Source organism: Branchiostoma lanceolatum, chromosome 5 (assembly GCF_035083965.1).
Source record: "Branchiostoma lanceolatum isolate klBraLanc5 chromosome 5, klBraLanc5.hap2, whole genome shotgun sequence".
Classification (NCBI taxonomy): domain Eukaryota; kingdom Metazoa; phylum Chordata; class Leptocardii; order Amphioxiformes; family Branchiostomatidae; genus Branchiostoma; species Branchiostoma lanceolatum.
The window spans coordinates 4,391,891-4,404,651 of NC_089726.1; the positions used below are offsets into that span (position 1 = coordinate 4,391,891).

At 40.5% G+C, this 12,761-nt stretch overlaps 1 protein-coding gene across 1 annotated transcript; it reads right to left on the reverse strand.

Annotated features, from left to right (window-relative positions):
* Positions 1–969: 969 nt before the first annotated feature.
* LOC136434535 (26S proteasome non-ATPase regulatory subunit 10-like) lies at positions 970–12,622 on the reverse strand. The gene is made up of 9 exons (XM_066427403.1): positions 11,175–12,622; positions 7,680–7,747; positions 5,557–5,646; positions 5,158–5,256; positions 3,751–3,849; positions 3,077–3,175; positions 2,605–2,700; positions 1,332–1,436; positions 970–1,088 (listed from the first exon to the last, which is right to left on the reverse strand). Exons 2-9 carry the CDS (start codon positions 7,695–7,697, stop codon positions 1,047–1,049), a joined length of 648 nt encoding a protein of 215 aa, XP_066283500.1. The 5' UTR covers positions 7,698–7,747; positions 11,175–12,622; the 3' UTR covers positions 970–1,046.
* Between the last annotated feature and the right edge of the window lie 139 nt (positions 12,623–12,761).

Genomic DNA, 12,761 nt, shown 5'->3' on the forward strand with positions numbered 1-12,761 from the left:
GCCATGTGGAAAAGCTTTTTCAAATAGATATGAACCTGCACCTGACTTTTTTCGTGGCGTTTGTTTTGGTTTCGTTTGTCTGTATTGCTGTATTTTTGCTGGTATGACGAGCTTGTAGCTGTCCTGGCGTCTTTACTGGAGAGAACTGGTTCTACATGTCGAGAACTGCTTGTGATAGATAACTGCGGCAAGGTCCTCTGGAACTGGGAGATAGTATACCAGCAGTTTTTCTTTTACAGTTTTCACAGTTTTTGTTTTCTTTAACGCGCACGTATGCATATGGAGATGTAATGTACCGGGGTCTTGAAGTCACAGTGCAGAACTAGTTGTCGAAAAGGAGATAGCCGATCAGCTGTTTTGGGAAAGGAAGTGACTTGATATGTTGCAACCTCTCTGGTCCTATTAGATGCCTTATACGTCTTCTGCACTGCCATTTCAGGCATACTAAAGAAAGAACACAATGATGTGAGGAGGGCGGGTAGATAAATTGAGTAAATTACAGCAGTCTATAGTTTGTTAACATATCTAGCACAGCCACTCTCAATTTAAAGACACACTGTGCCTGTTCTGCCCATTACAAATGGATGTTGTAATGAGAGCTGACACAAAATGCCTGCAAACACACACACACACACACGCACACACACACACACACACACACACACACACACACACAAACACAAACATACACACACACACACACACACACACACACACACAAACATACATACACACACACAAACACGCACACACACAAATAAAACACACATACATTCTCACATATTTGCACAAATACATAAAATACAAGCAGATACGTACATACACACAAACACACACACACACAATTGCAAGCACACGCATGTACATACACACAGATACACACGCACACACGCGAACTCACATGCACACACACACAACACACACGCACGCACACACACACGCATGTACGCACACACGCATGTACGCACACGAATATAGTTGCACAGATATTAGTGATGCAGGGTTCTTGCACGACGTAATAAGCTTTTAAATGGCTTACCGACATTTCAGATTTTTTTAAATCTTCCGCACCACAGCTTTGCCTTACCCTGCAGGGAACATTAGTGTTGCAATTAGAAAAAAATTATCTATACAAAAAAGTATGAAAACGTCAGAATAAATCTCATTTGATGAACAGAGAGCACTTCATTCAACATTCTAGCTAGATGACTATTTTGTTCAGAAAAAAATGATCTTTACAAATAAGGATGATGACGTCAGAATAAATTAACCTCATTTGATGTACAGAGCATTTCATTCAACACTCTAGATGACTATTTTGTTGATCTTACTTGATATTCTCGGAACGCTTTCAGCACGGCCTCTCGTTCTTCAACTGAAACTGGCTTTCGACATCCTGAAAGCTCTCCGACTACTTCTTCTGCTGTCTTACCGCCCTGTGGATAAAAAGGGGACTCTTCGTGATGCCTATCATGCTTTTGTGATGCCTATCATACTGTAAATGCAGAAATGTTCGCGGTGATTTTGTGTTCGCGGTTTTTGCGGCGATCGTTTCTCCGCGAACATTTTTGTCCAATACTGTAGTAGTACGTGACTACTAGTATATCGCTGCCGCGAACTTAAAACTACCGCGAACGCTTCATTATCGCCATAGCGCAAAATAAGAACCGCGCGAACTTAAATGCAGTTACAGTATTTCCAAGGGGTTCGTAGGTTGTTTTAAGTAGCCGATCCAGCCCAGTCGCCCTCTTAAGCGCGGGGTGGGGGTCTTTTCAACTGTTAAATTTCCAAACCGATGCACCAACCGGGAACGTAGTTGTCGGGTTGTTTTAATCGTTTTTTTTTTTGGCGACACCTCAGAGACGGAGCCCCCTTTTTACTTCTGAACGGAGCTCCACTGGCTATGCTGGGTTGTAAAGTGTTACTTCACTACCCGTCAACTACCCGACGGACACTAATTTTGGAAAAGTGACCGAGACATAAAGTCGTTGCTGTAAGCATATATGTGCGAACTGAGATTTAAAAATAGTAATTCCTGCAGCTGTTGGTGCGTTTGTTCACAATCTACACAATAACACCCGACAACTCAAAATCACAATTGATTGTATAATGTTCAACCTACTATACTGTGAATGCAAAACTTGCTTTCTTTTTGCCTCTACCTCATATGCTGAGAGATGAGATTACATCTGTCATTTGGTTTTAGATTATGTATTCAATAGTTAACAAGAAATAAAAGTAGACACCTAACATCGATAAATTAAGTTTAGATGAGAAACACATAACAGTCATACTTTCGACGTATAACGATGTCGAAGGGAGGTCACATCTGTTGTGCGATAGCCGTCTAAAGTCTAAAGCCCCTGTCACAAATGTACGTATATACAAGCCCGCAAAAGTTGCGTATTAACATGATTTTGGTTTAGGTTAAGTTTGCAGCCGAAAAAGTAATTTCTTTGGTTTCATAACTAGACTGCTCAACGGTGGGTTAAAGTAGAAAACAACTTCCTCAACGCAAAATTTACTTAAACCCAAAACATTTTACAGCGGAACTCATGCGCACTTGAATATACGCACAAGTATGACAGTGCCCTAACCTTTTACCTTGTTTTGAATAGTGTCGTCGGCTCCGGCAACTAGAAGTCGTTTCACACAATCAGAATGACCGTAAGTAGCAGCGTTATGCAGGGCCGTGTTTCCCTGTATGAAAAAAGAAATAGAATAAAACAAAATCAAACCGCCTTTTGCTACGGTCACATTTGCCCGCTACTCGTACGTAGGGGGTAAGGATGTATCCAATTGTGATGATATATTTTTAGGCAATGGCATTAGCCAGCCCCTTTATACTGTCAGTCTGACTCTTGCCCTCAATGCTGATAGTGTAGACGATCTGATCAGGAAATGTTACATGTTTCGATGTCTCTGTTAGCGCACTCTCTCGGCGACGCCTCAGTTTGTAAAAGCTACGGATTTGCTTTTTTTGCTATATCGATCCCCCCTTTTAGTGTGATAACACGACATTTTCTTGGTGAATGAATTTTAAAGTTTCCATCAACATATTTTAAGTTCTACGTACCTGCAGGTCCTGCTCGTTTGGATTCGCACCGCCTTCGATTAAAACTTGCACGGATTTAGCATGGCCGCTGTAGGAAGCCGAATGAATTGGCGTGATGCCCTGTACAGAAGAAGAAGAACTTTATTGCATGACTATTGTAGCAGGTACAAAGTATGGCAACCACAGTTAACATAGAACAAGACCTACGTATGGAATAAAACTATTCACTACAACAAAATGTCTATCTTAGGTTTTACATGATTCAAGTTGGGCTAATTATGAATATCATTATTTCACATGAGAAACAAGAAATGCCTTTAACAAACTAAAGCTTGCCCTTCCAGAGGTAGACAGTGGTGAGCAAGAGAGTCTCATCATGATCTCACGTAAACAATAAAAGTATAACCTTAGCTTACTTGTATCAATACGTACATTATGAAAGACCGTCTGGTCACGCACATCGGAAATTCTGGTCCTCATCAGAATACGTACATACTTGGTCAATGTTGTAGTAATAGAATTCTAGAAACAGTTCAGAATCCAGTCGAATGATTCTTCCATAAAACTTTTTAAAAATGTGGAACCCGATATGCTTTCAAGTTGGAATCCTTGTATAACATTTATATTGCAATAAAGGTAGCAATATGTGGTTATTAGTGCTGACACACATCTCGATTTTCATCTTACATACTTACGCTGCTATCTCGAGCGTTTTGATCCGCTCCAGCTATCAGCAATTTCTGCACAACTTCTGCACAATCTTTGTGAGCTGCGTAGTGGAGGGGTGAGAAGCCCTGAAATAAATACAGATCACAACAACAATAAGGTTATCAAGATGAATGGAAAACGTTTCATAACGTCGTCTTGTTTTTTCGTAAGTGTATGACTGTAAGGTCGAGCACTAGGAAGTACGATCCTGTCTCATCAAGCCCTCAGTTCGAGACATGGGGTCGTTGGCCTCACAGCAGTCTGAACTTTTGTCTTGTCAGGTCGCTATCAGACAGGTTCAGAGATCATTTCGCAACTGAAAATCTCTGTACATGGACATCTGCCTGTAGGTATAGATGTGCTACGTGTCTGGCCTTAAGACCTCGGTAGTTTGCTAGTAGTGCCACTCTGAAATAGTGCAATATGTTCATTTTAGCCGTTAACTATGTTGTTGTGTTAGTAAATAGTAATATGTTTGATTACGCTTAGTTATTGATTAGGTTATTTTATATTTAAAGTGTATATTTCAAAATGTTCATTATATCTGATGTTGGATGTACCTCTGTGGGGTGAGAGCTGGAAAAGGCATCATAGCCTGTTCTCCCATCCATTCCACATGTGTGGTGAATTTCAATAAAGAAATAAACAAAGCCCTCCGCTTGTATTTATTTTAAGCAACCTCCCTGGTGTGCCGGGCTAATGTTCGCCCCCCCCCCCTTCCAATCGATTACAAAAAAAATCAGCCAATCACGTTGCCTCTCGACTGAATGCAGACATGCGATTGGCTGGTTGACGGCGGTCACCTCTATAAGTGTTTTGGGCATCAGAGCTGCCGGTTATGTTTCCTTTGTCCTAGGGTTTCGATTTATTGTAGTTGGTAGCTTTTCAGGCCAGGATGAAATGGTGAATGTTTGTGCCAAAAATACAGGGACAGTTTTATTTTTCAAAAAGCTTAAGGATAACTGAAGAAGATTTCCACGATATTTAGCATGCAGGTAGCTTAGACATAGAAGTACACAATGATATGGAAGTTGATTTGCATGATTAATGAGGAAATCCTCTAATTCCAATGTTTTCCAAAATCTAACTTTGATACATGTGACTTTTGTGATTTATGGTAAGTGGAACATTTACTAGATGCGCATTATGCAAATATCGACCTACTATGGTACTGTTGCATAGATATTAATCAATGCAACAGTACCATAATCCATGCAATTGGTAAAGGATTTCCATACTTGTGACACGTGCTCGTTAGTTAAAGGTTTACATATCTGGGCATATATTATATATGTAAATGTTTAAGTCAAATATTTCATGGATATTTTGAGGTCTCGGAACTCTTGTTTGATACAAACAAGCGGCAGATATGGCATGAGAGGATGCTGAAGTACCTGCCAGTCCCTTTTGTTTGGATCGGCCCCGGCTGACAGTAACAGTTGTGCCGCTCCCGTCTGCCCATTTCCTGCTACCCAATGAAGCGGAGTTGCGTGCTGAAAATATGCAATAGAGCAGAAATCTCCTTATTAATGTATATCACTTTGCGAGATCAAAACAACCATCCATGGTACCCAACATACTGTACCGTGTACTACCTACTTAAGAAGCCTGTACGTAGCATCAATGTCAGGACTTAACTGCACAAATATGTCAAATATGGCTAGGTACAATTTAGGTGTACTTTGCGTAAATACGATGATTTCATTCTCCCTACGCATACATTGTTAAGAAATTTTAAATGATAATTGAAATTACGGTAAAATTTTTCATTAAAAAAAGAATGGTTCACCAACGTTTTTGCCAGAAGCATCAAGGTTAGTGCCTTCATTCAAAAGCTGCTGTAATCTCTCTATGAAGCCATGCTCCGCAGCAACACACAATTCCTGCGATATAGAAAGATAATGTTGTTACTTGCGTGTAAGAAAGGCACTGTTTGAAGAGTGTCTGTCTGGGTGCATGCCTGTGTTTCCGCATACTTGTACCAGCATAACTCAAGAAGCTCTGAATAGATTGTAAGAATGTTTAATTTAACCCTCATCCGACCGACACATTTTTGCGACGAATCTGGCCGTATGGGGTCCAAACGGACCCCATTTTGCTTTGCCCCCTAAATATATTTCTGGTGGATCTTATTGTAGCTATTGTGCACATCCTGTTTCATTAGTCTATGTAGAATATTTTGAAAAGTTTTGGTGTTGATGATTAATGCTCATTATCATAATTTATGCAGAAAATGAGGAGAACCGCATTTTCCTTTAACCATATATCTAGACTGGGGGGACTAAAAGTGCAGGCGCCAACTTTGGCATCGTATAACTGCCAAACGACGTATGCTAGCACTACCAAACTTGGTGACTTTTCCTAAAATTTAGTTGGCAACAATTTCATGATAATAGTTCAAGTTTATCATTTTCCTGTTGCCATGGCAACGGGTTTCTGACAGGCATTTTTTACAAAAAGTCACTAATTTTTCAAGAACAATGATATTTCTCAGGTTTTCTTGCTCAACCACACTAGTTTTCCAACATGTATAACATCATATGTAATTAGATGTAACTTTCATGATTTATCATTCATAATTTATGCTAATTTGAAGACGTAATCGCTCAAAATCCAACATGGCGGACAAGACGATTATTTTAGGTATAAACAAGCTTTTTGCCTTCAAATTCGTCACTACCTGGTATTTTCTTAACCAGAAACATTCAGATTAATGTTTCCAGTCACTTTCTTTTGTGATTTGGGGTCATAAATGGAAAAAAAAAGTATTTTAAGATTTCAAAATGGCCGATCCAAGATGGAGGTTCCCCGGGATCGCTAACAACACATGACGTCATTCTATGACGTCATTTTGACGTCAACGTAATCGCCATTGACATTGTATACCTTGTCATACCTTAAAATCTAAAATACACTCTATTTTGTTTAATACCTTTCGATATTACGGGACTTTCCTATTTAGCCTATAAAATCACATCAATGACGTCATAAATACGTCATATTACGTCATAACGTCACCAAATTTACAGAAATTATGAAACTTCACGTGAACATCACTCCATGCAAATTTGGTGAGGATGTATTATACCGTTTGGATTTTATGAGGAATTTCTTTCAAATTACGTAATAAACAATGCGAAATCATCTGGGGTCCGTTTGGACCCCAGCGGACAACACGCACACTTTAGAGAATACCTTCCGCAAAAATTGGCCAATCCCGGTGAAAATTCCTCAGGAGTTGTAAGACATGTACATAAACGAACTCATTGAATGATTTTTTTCTCTGATGAAAAATATTGATATGGCACACATTCAAACATGCCTGGGGTCCAAACGGACCCCATACGGTCGGATGAGGGTTAAAGGCGTTGAGTAAAACAAAGGTGAAGGTTTGGTACCTTCCAATGACTTTATTTGGTACCGCAGCGTAGCCTTCTAACAATACATCCATAAAAATGTGGGTTTTTGTTTTAGGGTTATTTGTCTGTGTGTGTGAGTGCGTGTTTTTTGTGTGTGTGTGTGTCTTCTGTGTGTGTGTGTTTGTGTTTGTTTGTTTGTTTGTCTGTTTGTTTGTGTTTCCGGATATTTGTGGTCAGTATAATTCATGAACGGCTGGCTGATTGTTATGATATTCGGTGTGTGGATTCGTCTTTGGAAGATGACCGTCTTTAAAATCGATTAGGCAACAATTAGGCAAATGAGGGCGTACTCTGCATAACAGATGGTTAATGCTATAATCTCTTTTCAAGGCTTTTTGCACATTATTAGATAGTTACGGAAATACAATGAAATAAGAAATCAATAAAACTCTATATAGTTCACCGAGGTATGAGACATTTGGACTATTGTCATATATTTTTGCCTTTTAGCAGAATAGCTCTTATTAATTGCAATACAAATGATTGCGACAACTGACCCTTTCCATGTCGTTCATGTCTGTCCGGCAATATGAGCTCTCCACCTTGCTTCTGCTGTAGCTGTTATCTAAATTAAAGGAACAAAATAAACCGCAAACATCGATACTAAAGACGAGCGTGCTCAAGATGGCGACGACAGATTGACATCATGTAGCTCAAGATCGTTTTGTCTCGTCCGTGCTTCTAAACACTCTTAATATTGGTAACAGCTGTATATCTACTGCGTCTAGAATTGGCCGGCTTATGGAAAAACGGAAACCAGGGGTCTATCGGCTACAGTGAAACAAAACAGGTAAAACGCCCCCAACGCCCCCCATATCCCAATCGCGACTACTAGATCTCACTTCGGATCCACTGCAGACAGTAAGGTAACTTAATTCTGACCATGACTTTATTGCCTTCCCCTTAAAGGACACGTTGCGCCTGCATTCAAGAAATCCACCGAAACCTATTGAAACCACGTATGTCCCAACATGTCCGCAGAGAACATCTATCGTGTACATGTTATGGACCCAGATGAAACGTTGATAGAAACACGAAATTCCTGGCAAGAGGCAAGGAAATTGTAAGATCAAAATCTACAATTATCGCTTCTTGAACAGACCATGCATTAATTCAATGCTTAGTGATGAACTCTTAAGACACAAACCTTAAAAACAGCGTGTACGGTTCCTGTTTTTCAAGCAACTGTTGTGATCCCAGTCGGAGCTAACATAAGTGCGTCGATACCTCTCAAGAATGCCCTGTAACCCTTTGTACGTCAAAAGGTATGATGACAACAAAGTTAAGTTAACCTGATATCACCATGCGACGGCCAAGCGATGTCGGGAAAGTGAAGTTCAACAGAACTGTTTGCTATCTGCTAACGCACTGAGGCCATAATCATGGAGATTGATGTAGTCCTGGTAACGTGTTAAACCTGGCGCTTGGACACCTGATCTGACATGCCATACCAAATGCATCAGCTCAGCCAATCGTTGCAGGCCCTCTGAGGAAAAATGTACAGAAGTGAAGTCTTTCAGGCAATTTTAGTTATCCATGTCGGAGTTAACATAAATGCGTCGACAGCTTTCAAGAATACTTTACATTTTCTTGGCCTTTTTATATCATTGGGTATGATGACAACAAATTTAGAGGTTTATCACATATACAAACAACAATTGCAGGTCATGTCTGTTGACCAAAGAGTACACTTGTTGTTCCAAGCCTAGTCCTGAAAGTCCCACTACCTTCCCACCGACACAAGACTAAACACACAATTGTTAACGTGTAACCTAAAAATAGACCACTGTTATCGACACCGCCACGCTTGGTTGAAGCGATATCTCAAGTTCAAAAGAACGTCTGCTTGATATATTACTGTTCATGCACCAAGTTCGTATTTCAAAGGCAGTGAGGTAGTCCTGGTAACCTCTGGGGTTAGACCCGACGTGTCTTAATGCCATCTCATTTACATACAGAAAGTAACGTGAGAGGCAATAAGGTGAATCAGCGGTCAAATTGGGCCAAGGTGGGGGTGGTGTGAGTCGAGTTACAAACCTACCATGGCAGTCTGTGGAGTCCCCCCCCCCCCCATGACGTCTCAGTTTCTGTCTAGACCCTGACGCACATAGGATTCAGTCGTCTCCAAGATTTGTCCTTATCTAATCAACTTAATTAATTTTCCTTGTAGCAACATCTTCTTATCAGATTTTCAAAATAGTCCATGTCAGTCTTATGTTGCCACCTTGACTATGATAAGACCAAGGAAAAACTGTAGATGTAGAAATGTTCAGGTCGGTTTTAAGTTTGCTGTTTTCGCCGTGAGCTCTTCAGCGCGAAATTAAAACTACCGCGAAACATTTTGCCCACCTCTGACTGTAGCGCTACTATTGTGTCAAACTCGAAGTTAGGACCACCGCGAACACTCCATTTTTCCCTACCGCGAAATAAAACCACGCTAACTTAAATGTAAGCCCCCCCCCCCCCCACAATACTTTTCTAATGCTGTGTTCTCCATTCCGAATATGGTGGCCACTAGAGTTCATTTTGATATACAGTCCTGTGCTAAATTTACGTAGCGTTCAAATTGTTTCAGTGATATCAAATGGTCCATCTATTGTTATTTATCTATTGTTTCGACTGACATGTAGCCAACATTTCCTAATTGTTACCAATTCAGAGCTTTATTCACTCCATAGTTTACCTCAAATCTACAGACAGTGATGGTTTGAAAATATCTACTCGGCTGAGTGTGCAGAAATTAATATTTTTGTCTCCATGGGATGCATGAACAAGAGATGAGTTTTTGTATTTCTCAAATCAGAGAATAAAGTTGTTGACACGGGCGAAGGGAGACAATGGCTCCTCTTGTTTTACATCGGAATTCTCTGTAAAATAACTAGGATCTTTTTCTGTGGTGATCGATCTCAGTATTTCAATTCTTGGTTCTCCAGTTACTCTGCAAATGTTGTAGACGCAGGACAGGTACCTAAACTTTTTGGTCCGGTCCTTCGACATGAAAGACTAGAAGAACAAAGACATTCTGTGTTGGTGTTCTCCCTTAACATGGGGATGGGAGTATGAGGGCTCCATGGGAATTGTGTTGCCCTTTTAATGTATGTAGAAACATTAGCTAACAATCGCTAACTTCTTATTCCATTTCAGTTGGGTATGCCCGAAACTAAGACACTTCAATTTTTAGCATTTCTTTTCTATGTAACAGTCCAGGGAAACTGACCTTCGTTTCCCCAACATTTATCCACATATCAATTTGAAATATCATGAAAACTTATCTAGATCTCGTAAGGTTTTGCAGAAACACGGACAGACACATACACAAACACACCGAAAGACAAACCCATCCTTCTTAAAGGAACCAAGAAATCAAACTGTCTTGTTTCTGTCTCTCTACTAAAATGATCACACATTGCATTACCAGGGCAAGGCATGGACATTTCTGCAAGATCGTAGTTTGGCTAAAAAAGTTAGTTTATTACGTCTACGTCTTGTTTAAGGTATTTTGGCTGCCGGATGAAAATACGTCGTGGTTGGCTGAAATACGACGTATTTGAGTTTTGACCGGAACAGAGAACCATAATCGTTTCCGTTCTTTCTTTCAAGGTCATTTATCCTTGAAAAACGTAAATCAATACGGCCTACTATGAGGGCCGTCGTTCGACGTATGGAATGATTTACCTTTGGAAAGGACAATGTAAAGAGAAAAAAACACACAGAATATGACTTTGAATTGGTCAAGCGGTATAACCACCTTTCGGCGGAACACACCAGGACTGAAAAAAAAAGGTAGAAATTGCCCAAAATAGGGGAAAAATTTATTCAGAGGACCTGTAGAGCCATTTTAGTACAGATTTTGTTAGAAATTGCAAATCTGTACAGCTAACGCCTTATGAACAACAAATCTTCCGCATCAAACAAATCCATAGACAACTTTCCATTCTGTATGTCTATCCATCCTCGATTTAAGAAAGAAAAGCAATAATTTCAGAACCTACTTCTATTCCGGCTTGTCAGCGAGGAAAAGCAGTCGTCGACACTGGATGACCTTCAACGTTCTGGTCTTTGATCTGGGTTAATAGAGGGGGGGGGTGTCCTTCTAGTCAGTTCCTTGAACTATATTGGGGCCCATTAGCTCCGGGGCATTATACTGTAAATGCAGAAATGTTCGCGGTGGTTTTATGTTCGCGACGTTTCACCGCGAACTTAAAACCTATCTTTTGGTAACTATTGCGCATTATTTGATGCCACTTTATCAATATTTTACGCTGCAGGCGTTATGACACCATATACACCTCGGGGCGGGTCATTAACCCCTATTATCACATAGCTAGATGGCGTCGACCAATCAGAAACCTCCATTGCCCATGTGTTATGGGGCCATAACACACCTGGGTCATAACACACCACTTATTCCATTTTGTAGAGGGGGGTGTCTTTTTGATGAATCTTTTTCTTACCCTTGTTTAGAAGAAATCTTCTTAGAATACGTGATAAAAATGAACAAATTTCAATTCAAGTGAAATTTAAACGAAAGGACTAAAAACAAAATTTTCACACCCCTACCGAGAGAGTGGAACCGTCCGCAAACGATAGTTGTTGCAAATTTGTCGGGCATCATCACCCGTCCCACAGTTTTACGTTGAGGAACGGACAGACGCCGACTTAGAGTCAGTTTTCGGGTCATGGGAAGTTGGGGAAGACGCCCAGGAACATGCTTCAGCAGTTCAGAGGCAAGGAAGCTGACGAGTGTGACCAACAAGAAGCAGCGGGCACACAGAGTCCCCTCCCCACTCATCACATTGTATTTCCCGAAGTAGCAAATCTTGGCAGACAAAGAAATCGCCCATGAAACCTCCTACGTTTCTACCCAAGAGGACCCCAGGCCGGTATGTTCACGTTTCTGAGGGGTTTTACCTTGCGAAAATTAAATTATTGCCGGCAAAGTGATGTCGCCTTGTTCAAAACAAACGCCCCCCTCCCCAGGGCGAACACATAACTTCCCCAAACCGATGTGTTGGCATCGAAAGAATTACGGTCAAAATCGCCCAAATTCTTACAGGTTTGTACCTACAGTGATCTCGGCTCGATATGTGTAAACTTCTGTGGGATTTCTTTCCGGCTTGAGCAATAATTATCCAGGGAAACTACAAGCAAAGGGAAGGTATTAAAACATGCACGATTCTTACCACACCTAGGCGTCTAACAACCCGTCAATTTATAACCGTGTGGGCTCGAAGACAAGTCACTGCTTGTTTACATTGGATTATATGAAGATCATATGTACAATGGATTGATTTTACATGTATAGTATTAAATAAAGAATCTATGTATTATACAGAAATTTGTCTCTCTTATATGGGTCAGTTTAGATAGGCTATGTGATAATAACGTTAATGACCCGCTTGTTCCTCGGTGTATATGGTGTCATAACGCCTGGTCATGTGCTATATATATTTTTTATATATATTATTCGGTGGTTCTAGCACATGACCAGGCGTTATGACACCATATACACCTCGGGGCGGGTCATTAACCCTTAATTGTAAGTCTGTACAATAGTAACGACCACATTGTAATTGAGA